Source organism: Gadus chalcogrammus, chromosome 2 (genome assembly GCF_026213295.1).
Source record: "Gadus chalcogrammus isolate NIFS_2021 chromosome 2, NIFS_Gcha_1.0, whole genome shotgun sequence".
In the NCBI taxonomy this organism is placed as follows: domain Eukaryota; kingdom Metazoa; phylum Chordata; class Actinopteri; order Gadiformes; family Gadidae; genus Gadus; species Gadus chalcogrammus.
Window position 1 is genome coordinate 6,455,508 of NC_079413.1, and position 22,522 is coordinate 6,478,029.

Genomic DNA, 22,522 nt, shown 5'->3' on the forward strand with positions numbered 1-22,522 from the left:
TTCAAGTTGCTTCAGGGATTGCCAACCCCATGACCCTTGCCCTCAATCAAAGAAAGGTAAAAACTCCTGTGAATCTCCCTTCAAGATAACAAACACTATAATCTAAATCTAAATCAGATGACTCGCTGGATGGACTGACCTTGCCAGCCCGTCTGGCAGTTGCACTGGTAGCCCTGGTAGTCGGGCGTGTGGGAGCAGAGGGCGTGGTTGTCGCAGGGGTTGGGCGAGCAGGGGGTGAGCACGTCGGCGCAGGTGGGCCCGCTGTAGGGCAGCTCGCACAGGCAGGTGAAGCTGGCCACGCCGTCCACGCACAAGCCCTTGTTCAGACAGGGGCTGGACGAACACTCGTTGACGTTCACCTGGCACAGGTTACCTGAGAGAGAGGACACACACACACAGGTGTGGTTGAGTTGTTGTGGTGTCGTACGTTTGAATGGGAGATGGTATGTGATGAGGGATTCAATGTGGTGGGTTGTAGTTGTAGGTAACCTCCACTAGGGGGTGGTAGAGCGCTGTATGTCATTGCAATATGGGCACTCAAACTGCTTTGGATTCACAAGGCCGGACTAGAGGTGAGTTTGGAACTGAAATGAAGCGATGCACTGATGCAGAGGTCAAATATCCAATCTTCAGTATTTTCCATCTATTCACTCAGCCGTTCTTGACTAGCAGTCCTGTTTATATAATAACGTGAAGCTGGATCGTTTACTTGCTCCAAAAACAAAATGTAATTCAAATAATACTAAAAACAAAAGCTTGGAATTGTGTGTATTATGAAGTCAAGGCAATTCAGTTACACCAAATCCCAGTTGCACACGGCCACTCCCCCCATCCCACGGCCCAGCGCGAGGCGTCCCGGGGCTCCTCACCTCTAAAGCCCTGGCGACACTTGCAGTTGAAGCCGTTGAGCTGGTCGATGCACAAGCCGGCGTTCTGACAGGGGCTGGGCAGGCAGTCGTTCCTGTCCGATTCGCAGTTCTTCCCCACCCATCCCGGCTCACAGTCGCACCGGTACCTGGAGAGAGAGAGAGAGAGAGATGGCGGGGATAAGTTCAGCTGTACGTTTATGGTCCTCTCCCTCCTTGACCAGTTGAACTCATCTTGCTTATGCTGGGTTACAAATATGAACGCTAAATGATAACAAATGAATCCATTGAAAACTTATTTAGAATGACATATAGAATAAGATTTGCATATTAGTTCAATTGTGTATTAGTGCCAATGTTGTTAGCATGCCAGCGGGGATGATCCACTGCCTGGCGTGGATCCACATCGTCGACAGCCGTCAAGCAGGTGGACCACCTCTAAACGTTTTCCTCTGCGTACCCGTTGATGTCGTCCCTGCAGATCCCGTGCAGGCAGGGCCCGCTGCCGCACTCGTCCACCTGGGAGTAGCAGTACGGCGGCTTGAAGCCCACCGGACACATGCAGTGGAAGCCGTTCTCCTCGTCCACGCACGTGCCGCCGTTCCTGCACGGCCCCGACGCACACTCGTCTATCTGCACGTTGCACTTTGAACCTGTGGCGAGAGGGAGGTGGAGAACGTGAGTGAGTGGTTCTGTGAAGGGACACACACACACACACACACACACACACTGAGGAATGACACTGCACTGGTGGGAGGGCGGGGTTGATTCAGTGTTATCGTTGGGTTTTTTGGTTTACCGGTGAAGCCGGGCTTGCAGACGCAGTCGTAGCGGTTGATGCCGTCTTTGCAGATGCCGTAGTCACACGGGCTGCTGGCGCACTCGTCCACGTTGATCTCGCAGTTGGCGCCTGCGAATGTTAGAAAGGGCGAGTTTAGAAGCGTTTACTAAACGTTAAGCAAACTACAGTCTGCTAAACACATATACTGATGCATACTAACAACTGTTTCAGTTGTGCGGACGAAAACGAGTTAATCAGGAGTTCCCTAACGAGTGCAGCCGTGTTTGACGCACGCGATCAAAACCCTTCCCAAGCGGTTGAGCCGAGCGCCCCCGGGGGGGTCTAGACAGAGGGAACTACGTACCCGAGGTGCCGTGCTGGCACTGGCAGATGTACTTGTTGACCAGGTCCACGCACTTGCCGCCGTTCTGGCAGGGGTTGCTGTGGCACTCGTTGAGCTGGTTCTCGCAGCGGTAGCCGGTGTAGCCCGCGTCGCACTGGCACGTGTAGCTGGCGATGCCGTCCATGCAGGTGCCGTGGTGGCAGGGGTCCGGCTGGCAGTTGTTGATGTTGCTCTCGCACAGGGTGCCTTCGTAGCCTGAGGTTGGGGAATGAGGGTAGAGGGTGGGGGGTTAATAATGAGGTAAATATATTTATAATCAGGAACTACTGAGATGAAAAAAAGATATGAGGGAAAATAATGAGCGTAAAACCCGGACCGCTTCAACTACAATTTACTTTTATGCGCCGGAACAACACTACCTTTTCACTGTACTACTATGAAACACCCTTAATTTTTATGCTATTTCAACATTCTCTCTCTCTCTCTCTCTCTCTCTCTCTCTCTCTCTCTCTCTCTCTCTCTCTCTCTCTCTCTATTAGCGCCTCTACAGTTTGGGGGCCTGTTCCTGGCGGTTACCATGCCAACAGGGCCTGAGAAACAACCGAGGGGAGGTGTGTGTGTGTGTGTGCGCAACATGTGTGCGGTGCTGAGTTTGGGCAGAGCAGTTGAAAGGAGGGTCCCTGCACGGGGCATCCCAGTCGCCCTTTTGTTCTGGGCGGCGGAGCCGAACAATAGGCCTCGCTACGTCAAACAGGGCCACTTCACTCAACAGAGTGGGGGCCCACAAACAGAGGGGATAGCAAGCAGCTGGTCCCTGAAACAATGAGCCAGTCTCACCCCCCCCTCCCCCTTACTCTCCCCCCACCCCAGCCCCCCATAGGCCCAAACAAACAAAAAAAAGAGTTAATGCTCACATACTGACTTGGCCCTGCTTCAACCCTTCAGTTAGCCAATGAGGGCCTTCTGCACTGTCAAGATTTCTTGAATTATTTTTATTCCTGTACATTAACGTGTCCATGGGGAGGAGTTTCGCTCTATGTATGTGTTAGTGTGTGTGTGTTCATGTAAGACAATGCATGTGTGTGTGTGTGTGTGTGTGTGTGTGTGTGTGTGTGTGTGTGTGTGTGTGTGTGTGTGTGTGTGTGTGTGTGTGTGTGTCTGTGGGAGGGTCTGAGTGTGTGAGGGCATGTGTAAGCGAGTGGAGGGATGAGCAGATGTCGGGGGTGGGGTGGGTTGATGACCATGGCTGCCTCTCCAGCATCTGCTGGCCCTGGGTGACCCTGTGATCCTTAGGGCCCGATGGGTGGGAACACGGGGGGATTAGGGGCCTCAAGTCAGTCTGCCGGGGGCCAAACAGACATCTAGAGAACCTGCTGACCCATCCAGCCCTCCCCGACCCCCAACCCCCCCCCCACCACATCCCTACTCCTCCACCTCCTGCTCCCCAAAGATCACAGAGACAGGACAGGGGCCCAGGTGAGCACGGCTCTGCCTTTACACCCGACACACACATAAACACACACACACACACACACACACACACACAGGGACCACCAATCGGCGGGAGGTTGGAGACACCCACCTTCGGCGCAGCGGCACTCGTATCCGTTGGGCCGGTCGTAGCACTTGGCTCCGTTCTGGCAGGGGGTGCTGGCGCACTCGTCCACGTCGATCTGACACATGGTGCCGGTGAAGCCTGGGACGGGCAAACACAGAGGTGAGGGGGGTCAGGGAGAAGAGGGGTGTCGGTACCCCCACCCCACCCCAGAGGTCGGAGGGGCAGCGCTCTCCCCTTTTCTGGCCAAAGAGGGCAGCGATCCAGGGGGGGGTGGGGGGTCTTAGTGAAGGCCGGCCAAGGTCGTGACGGCGATCGCCTTAACTGGTTAAGGACCTGTCACATGTGCACTTGATCGACATGCCGGGATGAGCGGCCGTCAATTGTTTTCGCCCCGCGCGGCCTGTGACCTTGTGAGAAGACACAAGGAGAGGAAGAGGAGCTCCCCTCGACCCGGGAATCGGAGTCGACCGTGTAACTCCCATTTCTGGGGAGGTGCGAGGGTGGGTGGGAGGGGGTTTGCTTGGTTATTCGGGGGCTGTTTGCGTGCGGGGTGTGCAATACGCACGACTACGAGCGTGTGGCATAAACGACATGCAGTTAGTCACATCATTCGTGACTCGAGGTTTCCCTCCTGCATCTCGGAGAGTCGGCGCTACTGTGCGTCCTGGAATGCCTCCGGGGACACGGTGAGTGACGACCGCTCCGAGGAATGCAACGCATGTCAGGAGCCATGAGGCTGGCTGCACTTTCCCCCCCCCCCAACGTTGTTAACCAATGCATACGTCTTTATAAGTTCTGGAGCATTGCCTCCTGTCCGGACGGCGCGACACTACGAAGAGCGATGGGAGCGCTACTATCGGTTGTGGATTATGTTTCAGGGGGTGGATTTGTTTTCCCCTTGCGAGGGAAGGGGTGGTGAAAAAGAAAAAAAGGGAAAAAACCATGAGAAAGTGAGAAGGCCCGGACAGTTTGGGCACGGCGCCCAGAGCCGGGTGAAGTGCCGCATTGGTGGGTAGAGGCTGCCCCTGTTGATTAACAGTGTGAGGATAGCCTGTGTATTGGATGGGAGGGTGAGGGGGGGGGTGCAGGCAGTGGGGGCTTGGGATGGGTTGTAGGGGTTAGAGGAGGAGGAGGGGTGAGGGGGGTGAGACAGTGGAATTGTTTTCTTTCTTGGGGGTGGGAGGGGGAACCCTCCCCTCCCTTCCTGCATCAGCTCCGCTGGCTCAATAGCGACATGGAAGGGGGGGGGAGGGGAGGGGAGGGGGTTGTCTGTCCCAGATGTAAATTGCGGAGAGCTTGGAAAAGAATCTCATTAGGGAGGACTGCTGTTCCCCCCACCGCCGAGGGAGGGAGAGGGAGACTGCTGCCCCTGCCACATTCCGCCACAGAGGAGGGGGGGGGGGGGGGGGGGAAGGGAGAGAGAAAGGGGAGGGAGGCGGGCGTGGGGTCACAATAAACTCTTTGTTCAGGCAAGAGGACAGGCAGCTTTTGGGGACTGGGCTCTCTATTTTTATATTTTTTCACGAGTGGTGGCTCTGAATGCCAGCCAGCGCAAGCAGCCTGGCCGCTGGGGGGGGGGTTGGCCTTGGGGGTGGAGGTGGGAGCCCCTAGCGAGGACGTGGGGAGGTGGGAAGGGAGGAGGTGACGGGGGCGACCAGCGCGGCGGACCTACCTGGCTGACACTTGCAGGTGAAGCCGTTGACCATGTCGCGGCAGTGGCCGTCGTTGGCGCACGGGTTGCTCTCGCAGTCGTCCACGTCGACCTCACAGTAGGTGCCCATGTAGCCTGCAGGGGGGACATAGGGGTTGTGAAAATTCAACACACAGAAAAATAAACAGGACAAGCAAATAGTGGCCAGTAGACGGGGTACATCGATGGAGACTTTAGCTTCCATTTCATCCCACTGTTGTGTGTGGGTGTGTGTGTGTGTGTGTGTGTGTGTGTGTGTGTGTGTGTGTGTGTGTGTGTGTGTGTGTGTGTGTGTGTGTGTGTGTGTGTGTGTGTGTGTGTGTGTGTGTGTGTTAGAGCCACTGAGGGCACGGCCTGCTAAACTAGGTGTTTAACGAGCCGGTAGGAAACTGCTCTCCCCCTCACAGGAGGAGGAGAGAAAGGCTTTTTTAATCAAACTATCGGCGGAAACAACCAAAGGGGCAAAAAGAACAATACTGCATCAAAGCCTCCAGAACACAAACTCCTGATCCCACTGTACTGAGCTGAATCGCCACAGCACCTTACTAGTGTCCAATGAGCGCTACGCCTCCTTGGGTCAAACCCCTCACTTAGCCCGACCCCGTCACGTATTCACTGTAATGGAGGGCTCCTCTCTTGAGGTGAGGCAGAGGGTAGCCGGCTAGTGGGAGGCCGGTGTGTGAGTGTGTGTGTGTCTGTGTGTGTGTGTGTCTGTGTGTGTGTGGAATCGGGACACAATCAGCAACGCCGCGCAAGCTTCGCCAGGCTAGCCGCTGATGATGATGAGGAGGAGGAGGAGGAGAAGGTGGGAGGAAGGGCCCTGTCTGAGGAGGCGGGGGTAGATGAGAGGGATGGGAGGGTGTAGGGGGGGGAGTGTGTGTGGGGGGGGTGGGGGGGGGGATGAGGGTTGGTGGATGGGGGGGTCTGGGAAAAAGGCCTCTCTGCCTCTCTGTGTGTATGAGGGGTGCAAAGTGGAGCACAGAGGGCCCCCATTGTTCGGCTCCATTCCCACCACTCCACGGCTCATTAGTATTCACAGCACACTCCTCCCCCCCTTGCGCCTCGGCCCTCTCTCCCACCCCAGCCCTATAGAGCAAGCTCCCAGCTCTAATTTGTATAGTCCCCAAAACCCCAGGATGCATGCGGGACTACGTGTGAGAGTTCCACTGAGGGGCTTTTTTTTTTTTTTTTTTCTTCTGGGTTTTGTTTTGTTTTGTTGTGTCGTCAATGAGCGTCCAGACCGAAACTCCGCTTCACTGTCTGGCGCGTTGACACCAAAGGAAAAGCCTCTATTACCGACGACATCAAAGCACGCCCCAGAGCGCGCGCGTTACATAACTTTTTTGCGGCGCGAGTTATCACAGTGGAACACCCTTCGGACACCTTATCCCCGATCAACCTACTCCCGGGGGTACCCCTTAGGGTTGCTTTCGGTGAAACTCGGGGGGGGGGGGGCAATAATAATCAACTACATTTTTGGACGTTTTTAATCCAAAGTGTGAGTGTGTACGTTCTTGACACAGGTTGCGTGGGAGCACACTACGCATGCATCGAAGCAGAAGCGTACCTGGCATGCAGATGCAGGTGAACTCTCCGATGCGGTCCAGGCAGGTGGCGTCGTTCTGGCAGGGCATGGAGAGGCACTCGTTGATGTCGATCTCGCAGCGGGGGCCGGCGTAGCCCCGGCCGCACTGGCACTGGAAGGATCCCTCGGTGTTGACGCACTTCCCGAAGTGCTCGCAGGGGTTGGCGCCTGGGCGTGCACCAGGTGAGAAGGACATCATCGTCAGAGGCAGTACAAGGGGTATGGTGTACACATTGCGTTCTGTTTGTATGATTGTTATTGTTTGTATTTTGTCTGAATGCGACACGGTGCAGCCTGAGTATGATTTTATTTTAGAATCAGCAGAATAGTGAAAAAGAATGAAAAAGTCGACACAAATACTAAATAAAAAATACGAGATGAATAAGAATATAGTTCATAAATAAACTTAAATAAAGAATTACAAAGGGAATTATCAACTATAATAAATTAACAATTGAGAAAGGATGATGGCCAAAGTACGGACAAAGGCCAGACGGAAATGGAGCCCATCTAAAACACTCACCAATGGAGCACTCATCCATGTCCTGGTTGCAGGCCCCTCCCACAAAGCCAGCAGGGCAGGTGCAAATGGCTCGGCCATTCAGGGGGTTGGTGTCGCAGACCGCCCCCTCGTTACATGGGTTACTAACACAGGCGTCATCGAGGTGGCACAGAAGACCTGAGGGGGAGGGCCACAGGGATTTACCGTACGTTATCCATACGATTATAGGCCGATCGCGGAGGCAACTATATAGAGAGAGTGAAAGAGAGAGAGAGTGAAAGAGAGAGAGAGAGAGAGAGACGACAAGAGAGAGACAGATAGAGAGAAAGACAGATAGAGAGAAAGACAAAGAGAGACAGATAGAGAGAAAGACAAAGAGAGACAGATAGAGAGAAAGACAAAGAGAGACAGATAGAGAGAAAGACAAAGAGAGACAGAGAGAGAGACCGTGGTGCCCACCTGTTTTCCCGACGGGACACTCGCAGAAGAAGGAGGCCACTCGGTCGTGGCACGTGGCGCCGTTGAAGCAGACGGCGATGGCGCAGTCGTCGATGTTCTCGCTGCAGTCGTCGCCGGTCCAGCCATTGACGCACACGCAGGTGTGGCCGCCGATGATGTTGAAGCAGGTGCCGCCGTTGTGGCAGGCGTTGGGCTGCATCAGGCACTCGTTCACGTCCTCCACGCAGTACTGGCCTGAAGGGATGGGTTTGCGTTCGTCAGCTCTTTTTTAATACAGGCATTTGCTTTCTATACGACTACTCGAGTCAATTTGATTTGTATAGCCCATAATAGTATTTACAGACTCGTATGGCTTTACAGGCCATGTTCCATGACCCCGCCAGTAGACATAGCCCACCAAAATAGCAGAAATATATATACATAAATAAAGAAATAATGAGGATGAAAGAAGGCTTGAAGGAGCACACAGAAAGAGGGATCTCTCCCTCGGGGGACAGTTCGGAGTTGCCATAATAGACGTGTTTCTGACTGGGTATAGGTGGTTATTCCTACCTGTCCACTCTGGAGCACACTGGCAGTTGTACGTGTTGACTCCATCCACACAAATGCCTCCGTTCATACACTTATGTCCCGGGCAGTCGTCCACGTTATTCTCACAGTTGTGCCCCGCGAACCCTGGGGTCAAAGAGAAAAGCAAAGGATGGAAAGAGTTGACAAAAAACATAAGTATAATTCAAATTGCTCTCCCTCAGTGTGCATAAACCAAACAGAAGTCCGCCCACCCCGGACCCCCCTTGACAACCACTTAGCAGCATTACAACTCCCTAACTCCTGTCATGGCTTTCCCATGGTGGTGGTGGTGGGGATGAGAGTCCGCAACGCGGGGCAGTAAAAGACGTGCGGCGTGAGGGGGGGAGTGTTTACGTCTTCCCATGGCCCGGTTCCCAGAGCCCGAGCGCCAACCGCCAGCGCTCTCTTGCCCCAGAGGTCCGCGCTCCCTGCAGTGTTTGCTTGTTTTATCATCTCTCGCAGTTTCAATGACTTCCTCTCTGGCAGGAGACATTTCCTGTCCGCTCCCCAGAGGGAAGCCAGAAGGCCCATAAACTTAAATCCCTCCCGCGCGGAGCGGCCGCGGCATGAGAGCGTGCGGGGGCTGCGTGGGTTGACTCCCACGCCGTCCCATCCCCATCTCCCACCGAGTTCTATTAATAGCAGCACGCTGACCCCCCCCCCCCCCCCCCCTCCACTGTAACCCCAAACAAGCGTCGGGAGTGCAAGTCCCAGATCTGTGTGTGTACGTGCTACGTCATAAGCCTGGGAAAGGCCTGGCCCCTATAGCGCCGGTAGTGGGACGTGGGAAAACAGTGGGAGAACGCTTCGGAAAATCTGGATTTGGTTTAGTGTTAGGCATGTCGGGGAGTGTGTTGACACAATGTGTTTTTAGAACAATAACAGAATGGCAGCCGGTCGTACCTGGCAGGCAGGCGCACTCGTAGGTGTGGTCGCTGGTCTGGCGACACGTCCCGCCGTTGAGGCACTGGGAGGGCGCGCAGGGCAGGGTGGCCACCTCGCAGGCGCGCCCGCTGTAGCCCGGCGGGCACTGGCAGCGGTAGGAGCCATGGTTGTTGATGCAGAGGCCGGCGTTCAGGCACAGGCCCGGCTTGCGGCACTCGTCCACGTCGCTGCGGCAGTTCTTGCCCTGGAAGCCCGGCGGGCAGGAGCAGTTGTACTGGCTGTTCCAGTTGGCGCACCTGGCCCCGTTGGCGCAGGGGCTGGTGGCGCAGGCGTCAACCAGGCCGCAGTCCTGGCCTACGCGGGTCGGAGACGATGGACAAAAAACATGTCAAAATGTGTGGAAGCATTTGACAACGACAGCAAAAAGGATTGGGTATCCTGTTCTCTACACAGGCGTTTTTCCTTTGGTCGCCGTTCAGGTGCAGGTTGATTTCACACGGCCGTACCTCTGAAACCCCGCTGGCACACGCAGCTGTACTGGGGGACTCCGTTCAACAACTGGCTTTTGCACGCCCCTCCGTTCAAACAGGGCGAGCGGTGACAAGGGTCCAGCTGCCTGCAGAGAGGTCCCATGAAGCCCGGCCGGCATCTGAACAGAACACACACACACACACAGACACACACACACACACACACACAGACACACACACACACACACACACACACACACACACACACACACACACACACACACACACACACACACACACACACACACACACACACACACACACACACACACACACACACACACAGACACATATACATGTTAGATGAGATGAGGCATTTGGGACACTTTTGTGAAAAACTACCATCAAAGTTTGCTGCTGCCGAAGCCAATGCAGCCTCCATTCTCACAATGATGCATGAGGTTCCTCTGGACCTTTGGCAGCAACTGACCACCCCCCCCCCCCTCCCCCCCGACACCTTGGCAAGGCTTGGTGCCTTGCTCATTGCTTGGCAGCGGAGGTGCCCCGGGGGGAGTTGGACTGGACTGCGTCGGGCTTACAGCAAAACTTGGTTTTTCCCCTCCCTTTCGAAACCATTCATAAAGCAACAGGCTGTGAATTGGATGAATGAGACACATGTACACAGCAACCGCAAACACAGGCCGGCCTTGTTTAGAAGCAGATACGGGCAGTCTCTCCCTTCTCGGTCTTTAGTGTGCTTTTCTACGAAAGAGACACGATTGTGCACGACTCTCAGGTCACTCTTGCTTCCCTCTCGCCTTGAGTCACTTCCAGCTGGGAAAGCTCCCTCTCTCCATGTCTGCTTACATTCCTACACTATGAGGGTTTTTCCGCACTTCGGAGCTCGCTCCTGTTCTCATACATTGACGAGAGCAGCACACCCAGAAACAAAACACTGGGAAGCCCTTTTTTCTTCTTCCTCTTCTTCAAAAAGTAAAATCGCAGAGAGCTACATTTACACAATCTGAAAAAAATGTCTTCCCGAACATCAGCGTCGTCGACGCGTCCTCGCTTCGTCATCTTGATGAATAACTTGACCTTAATGTTCTTTTAATCGCTCTTTAAAGGGGCCTTGGGGAGCTGGGGGCAGGGGTTGGACCGGTAACTCTACACCCCCAGAGAGAGCTCCTGCCTGGGGACGGGCCGTTTGATGCTGATGACAGGGCGGGCTATGGCGGGAGTCCCGGGACCCTCTGGGCCCTCCCTGGGGCCATCTCTCTCTCTCTCTCTCTCTCTCGCTCACCGAGGGAGAGAAACCCCTGGGCAGGAATCACAATGCGTTTCCCCCTCGTGAGTAGCAGACATTCAGACAAGGGGGTTGTTTTTCACCTTTTATTGTGGTTGTGATCCCCCCGGGCTACACCTCCTCTTTAATCTACACCTCACCCTGTCATAAGCTCTTAAAACAAACAAGCGTGCTCCGGGGTATTCGCGGATTAATGTAAGAAATAGATCCAGACGCAGCACCCAAATATCTGCTTTGTTTCTAGCCACTTTGTGCTATATCTCTCTCCTCCCCCTCCCCTCCTCCCGTCTCTCTCTCCCCAGACTCCGGCCCGTCCGTTAAATACGAAACTCCACTTGCTGCGGCCATGTTACGAGAGAGTGCGAACAAATCTCATCCATCTGCAAAACTCTGCACCCCACCCATTTGCTGGCTCGGCTTCCCCCTCACCCCGCCCCCCCCCTTTCCACAGTCCCTCCCTCACTCCCTCCCTCCCGCCTTCCCTTACCCCCGTCTCCCCCTGCACGCTGAGAGGTCAAATGCCAGAGGTCTCCAGTCTGATTGTGATGATAATGTCAGTCAGGCAGGGGAGGGAGGGGGTGGTGGCACAGGAGCGTGGGGTTCGGCGGAGAGGAGGAGGGAGGAGTGTGGGTGGGGGCTGGGGGGAGGGGAGGAGGAGGAAAGGAGAGGGGCAGGCAGGGAGAATGTCATGTCATATTTCCTGTAATCCCCCCGTCTCCTGCTCTGAAAACACTCGCGCTCACTGTGAATCCACACATCCCCGTTGCCCGGGCAACCTTACAGACGAACAAGCAAGCCCCCCCGACACCCTACCAAATCACCCAGCGCCCCCCTCCCGTCCCCTTGGTTATTTGTCATGGCGTGGCTGGGTTTATTTAGAGGCAAATTAACTATGTCTGGAATCTAGGGTGTCACCAAAAAATGAAACCAAGTGGTGGGCACAAAGAGGGCTTTCGAGGGGCCGCAGGAAGAGCGCCTGCTTAGACGGCTGAAAACCACAACACAGACTGACAGTCAAACTATGCTTGGGCCATTCGGTACTCCGGACCATTTCACCGCTGAATAAAGCTTAAGAGCTACAGTCTTAACGGCAGTCCGTTGGCCTCCTCCTTCTCCTCCAAAAGGCCAACACAAGTCTTTATGGGAAGAGAATAACTTACAGCTGCTTCTAGGAAGGGTTGTGGCGGGCTGTGTGGCTCTGCATGTTCGATACAATCAGAGCTGACGGAAGGAAACTGCCAACAAAACGCAGAGGTAATCGGGACAAATTATATCAGTGTGGCAATTAGGGGAGGGAAAAAGTTTTGAGGAGGAAGTGCGCGAAGGAATCAGTGTGTGTTCTGGAAGAGCTCGCTCAAGAACGGCCCTGGCTGGAACGGAGCGCTCAGTTATTTGTCCTCCAAAAACACGGAGCCCGGCAGCCGAAACACATTCTTTTGTCTAGACCTGAACCGCGGCCAACATGCTACTCCCATAACACACTAGTCTAGCACGCTCTATCAGGGGGGAGAGAGAGAGAGAGAGAGAGAGAGAGAGAGAGAGAGAGAGAGAGAGAGAGAGAGAGAGAGAGAGAGAGAGAGAGAGAGAGAGAGAGAGAGAGAGAGAGAGAGAGAGAGAGAGAGAGAGAGAGAGACTCAGAGACAGCTCTTTTCCTTTTTTCTCTCCTTGCACCTGAGAATAGCCCTTATCAGTGGGCTCTTAACGCCCTTGTGGACTCCAGGAGCTGCACCTCCCTGCACCTCGTGGATGGGGACAGCAGGTGTGACTGCAGAGGGCTGCGGTGTTGAGCAACGAGTCCCCGTGATCCATCGGGGACAGGAGGGGGGGGGGGGGGATTTGGACCTGGGTAATCTCTTTGCGTCATAACAAGTATGAGGGCCCACGCCAGCTGCAGTCTCCGGCACCATGCATCTGTCCGCATCTGTCAGCGGCCGGACTCTGGATGTCTGGCATGTGCCTGTGTTGATAGGCTTTACGCTATAACAATGCTATGTGGACAAGCACACAGGGATTCCAGCCCAGCGCTAGACTCACAAGGCCCCCGATGCACACACAGGCTGTCGCACACACACTCTCAGTACGATATGAAACACACCAAAAAACGCATGCATAAGTCACTCTTAACTGATGCAACTTCTGGGGGGAGTTTTAGTAACGGCATTGCTGTAACACCGCAAAGCAAACAACCTCTTGCGACATGCATCACAGAGCACACCGCACACACCCACGCGGCAGGCAGGGACTTACAAGCGTCGTGAACTCATAAAAGAGGTGGAGGTCCACACTGAGAAGGCATTTCAAAAGAAGTGAGAGGGGAAAAAAAGATTTAAAACTTTTAAACAATGCCATCCTGTATGTTGTTGTTGATTGTTGTTTTTCTGTGTGTTTCCTCTCTTCCCCAGGGTTGCGTTGTTCCCTTGTTCCCTTTCGATAAAAGCCCTTTTGATTTATGCGTGTGAATCGTGGCACCTACACACTGGCCTGTGTAACACAACGCCAGTCTTCCTGTTCGCTGGGTCATTGCGGCGGGGGGGGGGGGGGGGTAACCTGAGCTCATCCTCTTCCCCACAATAGCTCGCTCCTCGGCCCGGGGTCGTGGAGGCGACTCACCTGTGGACTGTGGGCTGTAATCTCGGACACGGTTCATACACCCAGCTGCGTTCTTTTCACTGAAACAGCAGAGGAGAACACTCACGTTTCTCCCAAACTAAATGGACAATGACACACCGGGAGCACACCGGAATCACACCTCATGGAACGTAAGGAGGGAGTAGAACGTGGTTGGATTTTCTCGCGTTCACTTTCTGCAGAGAAAATGTTAATTGTTGAAACACCTCAGACAAAAATGTCTCTGTGAGTCTGCAGCTTGCACGTAACAGGGTTGAGGAAAAAAGCAGTAGTTTCTTCAGTCCTTTGTGAGAGTCCATACTAACACCACACTGCCAACAAGAGCACCCCCCCCTCCTACCCAGAAACCCCTCTTCTGCTCGGCTCTCTCCACATCTAGGCTCTCCCCTTTCTCAGCAAAGAGCTAGATTGGGGGTTGGGTAGCGTTTTGTGGCCCAAATAAAGGAGCCAAAGTAGTCAGAACCCCTTTGTGTGAGGGTGGGGTGGGGGGGTGGAGGGGGGGGGGGGGGTTGAGGGAGGCGGGGGTGTAGGGGGGCAGTGACCCAAACAGCCAGTCTTTTAGGTCTGAGTTTACATGGACCAACAGTCCTGTGCGGTAGCCTGGCAACAGTAACCCATGGTGGGGTAGCAATAGACAGCGAGCGAGAGGGAGGGGACTCGGGGTGTGGGGAGGTTTCATGAGGACAGTGTGAGAACTTTAAAGGGACCTTCGCAGGTACGATTTGGTGCACACGTGATGCCGATTCACACTGATCACTAGTCGCTTCTCGGAAGAAGAGAAAACAGGCTGTGTGTTCTACGAATTTCACAGTTTGAAGTCCAAAGTTTACTTTTAACAATGGTGCTTCGGCAGACAATGGGTGTATTGAAATCTCCAGAAGGCGGTTTCCCCTGCACCCCCATTGCATGAATATTAACTATGTGAACATCAGCACAATTAACTTTTTCCCAAAGAAACGCAAATATTAATGTTCAAAAGAAGGAGATTGTGCAATTTAGGTTTTTAGGGAGAGAGATAGTATTCAACTAAAAAAACTTGGGGGCCTATTTCTCTGCATGGCGAAGTGACCATGCAGAAATTGTCACAAATAAGTCACACCTCCATGAGAAAACAAAAATTATAATATATAGTTTATTTTTGTGGAATCCACTTTCCTTAAGAAATGTTCTTGAAATTTTAGAGTAAAGAAATAGTCCTCCTTGACATTTTTGGAATAGTAAGCCATTTGCCCATAACCACACTGCATGGATCCCAGGGTTGAGGGCTTTCAAAGCATTCCTCATCAGACACAAACCACCAAAACCCCACCCACCCCTCCACCTAAACTGAACCAGACTTCTGGAAAAACATTGAAATAAATACGTAAGAACGTTTCTTGCCCAAATAAAAGAGCAACACCAAAACCTTTCCAAGGTATTTGGGCCAACATTCTGGGACAAAAGTAACATCCATATGAAATTTTCTATGGCCTTTGTAACACTCACACCCTAGCCCGGTTTTTTATTTGTTCACTGTATGTGCTTCCACAACGTGAAGTGCAAGAGGAGTGGAATAAGGAATCCAGCTGACATTAATAAAATCACACCGTTAGAGTTTATGGCTAATGGTAAAAACTGTGCAACACATTGACCAAGTTCCAACCCAACTCTCAAACATGTTCATGAAGTCTAGGGTTTCTTAATAACACACAGCTTCACTTTGATAAGGCGCGATTAACCGGCGTGAACCCATAAAACACTGGAGACCTTTCAAATAATGGGTGTGATTCCCGCTTATCTTCTAAGACATCTTTAAAACATCAAAAAGCAAATAACCGTAGCGTGGGAACGCTCTGACGTTGTCTTGCCTTGCCTTGTATTAAGAGTGTTGCACACATTTAGCCAAAATGTTGCTCCGATCTCAGGTTCCCACCAATTATTATGCCTGGAAAATGTAGCTTTATGGAAAAATAAAGATCCTTTCCTTCAGATGTCAGAGAGATGGATTTTTCTTGAGTGGATGAAGAGTCATGGTGCCCAAAATGAGACTCAAGAGACCAGACTTATCCCATTCTAAGCATGCGGTTGAGACATGCGTCTCCAAATTGACTAATCATAACGTGAATCATGGCCAGGCCTTCCTTCTGCCAGCTAAACGATAACAAAATGTCTGACCGTTGACTTGACGTGAATGTGTGCGTGCAGGAGTGTTTCTCTCCCCTTGTGAACTCATAGTCATAATAGCTTGTAATGACTTTTCTTCTGGTAAATGATTTGTGCTCGCATCATGGGACCGATGTTAGTCGTTTGGTATAAGAGAAGGAGGAGAAGGAAGAAAATGAACAGGGGATGTCCGCTTTGATTTGAAACCTGAAGGACACGATTAAAGGCCCAGTTAGATAGAGTTACTCGAACTACGCAGATAGAGAGAGGATGTGTGTCCTTTGGGGGGAGGGTCAGAAGGCACCACTTCCTGCGAAGAGGGCCTGGGAAACCACAAGTCGCGTACTCTTTTAAAAACATTTTTGCTGCTCATGTCCCCCGAGAGAAAGTGGGACCACCAGCTACCTTTGATGATCCAAACTTCCGTCACCACAACTTTCCCATCCTCTTTCTACAAGCCGCCCTTCCCATTCATCGCCTACCACCAACAGGGGGTTTGCTCCTTCTGAGCCCAGTTGGACCCTGGCATGACCGATGGCTCCATCTCCCTGTCAGGCCGTCCTGACTGATGAGTTGGGCTGCTACGTCGGGCTCACAAAATGGCAGAGCAACTAATTGCAAATCAAACAGGCCATTCCAAGCATGCCTTTTCTTCAATGACACTGGACTGATGGCATTGTTTGAAGGCATTCCTGAGTTGACTGCCACAGGGAATGGATGGAAGCGGTGGACAATAACCTGAAAGCCACGCACGGACGGCATGAAACCTACAAGGCATTCCTTTCTAATCCGCCGTAGAAACACCAAAGAGAAAAACATGCCCGGTGGTGCTCTCTGGGCAAACAACACAATGTAAACAGTGGTTGTTTTGTTGCTATCCATGAGTAAGCATATACATGAATATGTTACACACTGGCGTGGAGACCACGACTTCATGACGAGGAACAAAGTCTCAATGCTATTGTTGCTGAATTGAAAATAAATAATAAGAGACCAGTTCACGTGAATTCAAACTACGATTAAAGTAACGTTTCCCGGCTTTCAGCAAACAGTAAATGAAAGCAGGGGAGACGGTCCGGGGACGGACCCCCTGGCACAACTTGCGGTACAACATCGACAATGGCTTCAGTGTCTTCTCCATGTCAGGATCTTAAGCTGTCCTCCTCGTGGAGTCTAGAAGCTACCCATAGGGTCATTAAAATACAACACTCAAGATTTATAGGCTCACTTCCCGACCAAGGTCAAGGCCAAGGCGGCAATAACATACAGAGAGCCACTGTATCGCCCGCTGAGCACAAAATAGATGGTTAATCATTTTTGTACGGTGATATGAGGAGAGGGAATGTAATCTGGGATGTGCCACTGAGAGGGCCAGAGGCAGACAGAGAGGGAGAGAGAGGGAGAGAGAGGGAGAGGCAGAGGGAGAGAGAGAGAGAGAGAGAGAGAGAGAGAGAGAGAGAGAGAGAGAGAGAGAGAGAGAGAGAGAGAGAGAGAGAGAGAGAGAGAGAGAGAGAGAGAGCAAGTCAGAGCAAGACAGAGAGAGAGAGAAAGAGACACAGAGACCAAGGGAGGGAGGGAGAGAGAGAGAGAGAGAAAGGACTTGTGATACAACAACTTGGCACAATGAGCGGCCCTTTGTTGCGGCTGCACTGTGAGAGATGGAACATATGCTTGTGGAGCTGCCCGTGAGCTACCGGCTCCGTTGCCCCCACGAGCTTGTCTCCCCCAGCATGGGGGGCAGCCGACCGCTCAATGGCAGCACCTGGCCCTACGCTTCCCCCCTTTGTCAAGATCTGACTTCGCTGGATTACCATCACAACATCCACCAGCTGTCCTCTACGCAACCCCCCCCCCCCCCCACCGCCTGCCCTACCACCACCAACACACACACGGACACTTAAAGCCCCCTTTTTTTTTTTACCCCCAACACCCCGCCCAATCCTTCCAGCTGGATCCTCTCTGAATGACACCCTCTCAATCTGCCTAATTATCTCCCCTCCGGGCTCGCCACTGTTGCCCTCTCCGGGGCCGCATTCCACTGGTGGTCTGCGAGGGGGCAGCCCTCCACCAGAAAGCACTTCCTGACCGTTCACCCGGCGGGCGGCCGCACCGTGACGGACAGACTCTCCGCCCTTCAGTGTCAAGTGCAAAAAAATGTGGTGTGAAGTTTTAACAATCTGACACACACACACAGACTTTAAGGGTGGAGGAGGGCAGGTTGGGGGAAAAGCCCTCGTAGCATCCGTCATGACTCGTGACTCGTTTATACATTAGGGGAATGTATTTGGTGCAAGGATTATTATTCTACACGCGTACAAATGAGCTTAAAAAGACAAGATTTGACCATAGCCATTCACCAAATTTCACTTTTTCGTGGTTCTGGTGATCAATCAAGGCCATGTAGCCACCTGTTCACCCGTGCATCAGCCACATCGCCCCTGCTACATCCTAGGGTGTGACTGACTAAAGAGGGCTGGGTGGAACAGGTGTGTGAGGATTACTCTTGTAATCCCGTATCATCTACTCTGGCCTGGATACCCAAGGAGAAGGAACAACACTGCCAGTGACCCATAAAGAGGCATGACGCAGACAGGATGGGCTGGTTTAAGACACAAAGCCAGCCTTCTACCATCCTCCTCCTGGATCTATATTTTATGGCGGTCAAGTCAGAGTTTTCAAGAAGCATAACGCAACAGTCTCGGACAAGGTCAAAGTGGGCCATCGGTAAAGGCACCCTGAGCGTATTCAAGCAAAACCCTCCTCTTTTTTTTTCGTGGAATCCTTTCCCCTGGCCTACTCATCTCGTCCACCGTATCTGCCTCGGTCCACTGTCCCCTTTCTTCTCCACCTCTCCCCACCCTGATTCTCTGGGTGCCGGGTTACAGCCAGGTAACCCAGCGGAAGAAAGGATCCTTTTTTCCCCCCAGTTCGGGATCTCCTGTTACGCCAGGCTCCCTTGGGAAGGGGTGGGGTTGCCTCAACACTCACCTATGTCCAGAACTGATCTGAACCACCCCCCCACCACCACAACCATCCCCCCCACCCCGCCCCGCTCCACTGGCCTGTCCTGCCGTGGTGCCTTCAACCGGGCGGCTGTGGGATGGGAGTGTCCCCTTTCTACTGGACATTCCTTCACTTCACTTTTATAGTGCTCGTCCTGGTTATCTGCATTGCGAATCGTGCGCTTGTGATTAGACAGAAACACACACACACACACACACACACACACACACACACACACACACACACACACACACACACACACACACACACACACACACACACACACACACACACACACACATTGGCTCCCACTCCCCCAACACATCTACACAAGGCGGACAGAAGTTAACCAAACAAAAGGCACATTATGTTTGAAACTGCTAGGGTTTTAATTATTGTATATATGTCATGTAGTGCTACAAGCCCATTAGCCCAGTTGAATGTCTCAGAAAGATCTTTGCCTTATACATTGTGCAGCGTTTGCAAACCGGCCATAAAATTACACATTTACCCATTTAATGACACCGCGTGTCTGGGGCCAGCTAATGATTAAAGAATATAGGAATGTGCCAGCACTAGTTCCTAGCTGCACATATAACCCAGTTACACATTGTTTGAACACACTCATTTCAACTGTCACAATCCTAAAACCGTTGGCTCATTTTGACAAAAAACAGAATTTAAATATAATGTTTTTTTCTAGTTTACTTTTTACTTTGTACTTAACTTTCTTTTTACTATTTGTAAGGGAATGTGCTTCAAATAATGACTTGCCTCAGTTCTGCTTGTGACACATCTCTAGTGTGACCTCTGCATTAAGGTCAAAGGGTGACCCAGGATTAGAGAAAATAGCCTAAATGGACAGTTTTGGAGGGAAGAAACTGGCCACCAGCCAGGTATTGTTTAGCCAATGACAACCCCAGTCTGAAGCACCCACGCATGCTTCCTACACCAAGGGAATAAAAGCTCTAATGACCCCCAGGCAAGCCCACTGTAGGGTCTTTAGATCGGCCCCCTGCCCCCACCCCTCATCCATCGGAAAAACAAAGGCCTTATCTCTGTGGAAAAGATGAGAGCCGAAGCAGAAATCTCACAGAACAGGCGGGAAAAAACAAAACAAGCGAAAAGTGAAAAATTCCGGATAAACCTAAGTTGCGAAATGATCGGTTGCTCATATCGCTTACTGAAAAAAAAAAAATCAGTTATGGTAAAAGCAGTCATTGTAGGAACAGTCAAATGATGTAATTGATGTGGGATCAAAGCGGTTCAACAGGTGCATGAGGTGTTTGAACCAGCTCAACATGCAGAGGCTGGTTGATGCCAACTCTCTAATATGTTGACACATACCCAGGGCTAGTCATGCAGTAAAACACTTTTAAATTGAAAATGGGATATACAGTGTTGTTTTTGAAGATAGCATCTAATCATATCAAATCAACATGACGATGTGAAAACATGTAGACAGAAAGGGTCTGTATTCGTTAATTTGGCAACTGTATGAAGTTTCAATGAAAGACAAGTCAGAGCTGTAGGGAAGGCGTTAGGGAGTACATCCTGGTGGATTAAACACTTACATGCATTTGAAGGGTGATTCTATGCATGTGCCACCATTTTCACACGGTCTGTTTTTTTCCGAGCAGTGGTATCCTGGAATGAAAAGGCACAGTGTGTCAGAGTCAGTTAAACCAACAGCCCTCAAATGCAATCAATATGATGTCACTTTATGTTGACAGGATTAATGGGGAACCGGTTATGTTATCATAAACTCCATAATTTAATCTGTCAATTTAAAATAAAGCTACTCTGGCTGTGGTTGTTCTTCCCACTGTTGGCATTTTGCAAACACACCCGCCAGAGCATTGACTTTCCTTCTTCTGAGCAACCACAGATAACAATTTTGTTTCCAGACAATGAAGATCTGTTTATTGCAAATTCGGCCTGAGTTTGAAAACAATTTAATGCTCAATGATACTTTCTAATTCAACTCATCTTATTAGGTCGCTTGGTGTTGTAAGCAATATAAATGTATTCTTGCAGCAATTACCCCGTCCGCTAAAGAGGATTCAATTGTTTCAGTTGCTTTGTGTAGAGTTGGGGAGGGTGGGAGGGGGGCAAGCCTCGACTCATCACTCCGTTCAATGGCTTATTACACAAATGCTCACCCTACCCCCCAAACCAAACCAATTTGAATTTCCCTTTTAAAATAAGTTAACCAAAATACTAAATGCATTGGAAAGTAATTAGCATCTTAGGCATCAGCTCGTGTCTTTGCTAACGGCCGTTAGACGCTGATAGATTTTTTAAAGTGCATCTATAGGAAGCGGGGGTCTTTAATCTCTCCGTAGTCTAACGTCACTGCGATGCTCCCACGCAAGTGAGTTTTACAACTTTACCTCCATAAACACACCAAACAAGTCGGAGGTGGGTCAGATTAATACTTGTTGAGTAGTCTTTTCGGTCATCGATTTTTTTTTAATTTAGGTACAATTTCCCAGCGCGCAGTAGTAAAATAGATAGGTAGGCTACTTTCACACGTGTGTTTAAAATCATTCAGTCGCAACCGACTTTCAAAAATTAGCCAACTTTTAAAAACTGTATCATATAGTACTTCTTTGTTTTGATGATATATTAATCCACTGTTGGTGTGCATCATAATTAAAACTATTCCCGTTAGAGGAAGGTAGGTATGGATCCCTACGACGTTATTAGAATCAAGTGATATTGTCCAGACATGTAGTCCACATAATAACCGGCTAACTTCACGTTTTTTTTAAGTCATTCACATCGTTGTCTTACCTTCACAATGACAAATTAACAACACAAATGAAAAGATTATCCATTGAATAGTCCCTTCCATTTCGGTGGAAAACTTTCCAATTCTTCTGTCAAATATTAGCAGTGATACATCCTTTTAGAAGTTCACGTGAATGTAAAAGCTCCAAGGTGGATAGGCAATCTTCATATATTGTATTTATTTTTAGCTCAAAGCCAAAAAACAGCCAAGAAAGCGTAGGTCCAACCCCGTAATATCCTCTGCAGCACGGGGACTGCTGCTGTGCGTCTTCACCGACCTCCAGAAACTTTGGAGCAACTTTCTTCTCGCGCTTCCAGTCGCTGGTCCGAGCTGGTATTACTCCGCCTCCTTTTCTCCTCCTTGCCGCACCCCCCTCCCTCGAGACGGCCGCTATTCCACACACAAGTAGTTCGTATTCCTGTGGTATTACCCGATAGTTTTTGGGCCATAGGACTTTACACGCGACGCAGAGATGATTGGCAGACATAAAACCAAAACGTTAGGGAGATATAAGAAGTGTAGGAACGATTTAATTGCCGATAGGTTATAGCCTGGTCTGAGTGATTTCGGTTGTAAGCTGTATGGCTCTAAAGACTTGTTACATTTACACCTTCATCACCTTCCCTAGATATACACTTTTTATAATGATATTTTACGTTTTACATTTACGTTTTATAAATGCACCTGGAGTGTGTTTAAATCCTCCCACACAGGTTTAGTATACAAGTGGCAAACTTAAAGTTTAATGAAAATATAAATGGTTGATTTCCCAGCCATAACAGATAAGATATGAACCTCACTTTGCACTGCTGATTAATCTGGCAAAGTCCCACAGAAGAATTTGAGAAAAATGTGTAATGTATAATTATGACAACTATGTTCACCAATTTGTATCTGTGCCTGAACCTTCTCCTCTTTGATATAGATATGCTTCTACCGA

At 51.0% G+C, this 22,522-nt stretch overlaps 1 protein-coding gene across 1 annotated transcript in view; it reads right to left on the bottom strand.

Moving 5' to 3' along the window:
* The window catches only part of notch3 (notch receptor 3), a 34,143-nt gene extending 12,024 nt beyond the window's left edge, over positions 1-22,119 (bottom strand). The window contains exons 1-15 of the mRNA XM_056577397.1: positions 21,585-22,119; positions 20,363-20,435; positions 9,746-9,888; positions 9,258-9,593; positions 8,337-8,459; positions 7,785-8,018; positions 7,347-7,502; positions 6,806-6,991; positions 5,221-5,334; positions 3,573-3,686; positions 2,012-2,245; positions 1,666-1,776; positions 1,327-1,519; positions 870-1,015; positions 140-373 (exon numbers count right to left, since the gene is read on the bottom strand). Coding sequence (XP_056433372.1) covers positions 140-373; positions 870-1,015; positions 1,327-1,519; positions 1,666-1,776; positions 2,012-2,245; positions 3,573-3,686; positions 5,221-5,334; positions 6,806-6,991; positions 7,347-7,502; positions 7,785-8,018; positions 8,337-8,459; positions 9,258-9,593; positions 9,746-9,888; positions 20,363-20,435; positions 21,585-21,645 — 2,458 coding nt within the window. The 5' untranslated portion in view covers positions 21,646-22,119. The remainder of the gene's footprint in view (positions 1-139; positions 374-869; positions 1,016-1,326; positions 1,520-1,665; positions 1,777-2,011; positions 2,246-3,572; positions 3,687-5,220; positions 5,335-6,805; positions 6,992-7,346; positions 7,503-7,784; positions 8,019-8,336; positions 8,460-9,257; positions 9,594-9,745; positions 9,889-20,362; positions 20,436-21,584) is intronic.
* Between the last annotated feature and the right edge of the window lie 403 nt (positions 22,120-22,522).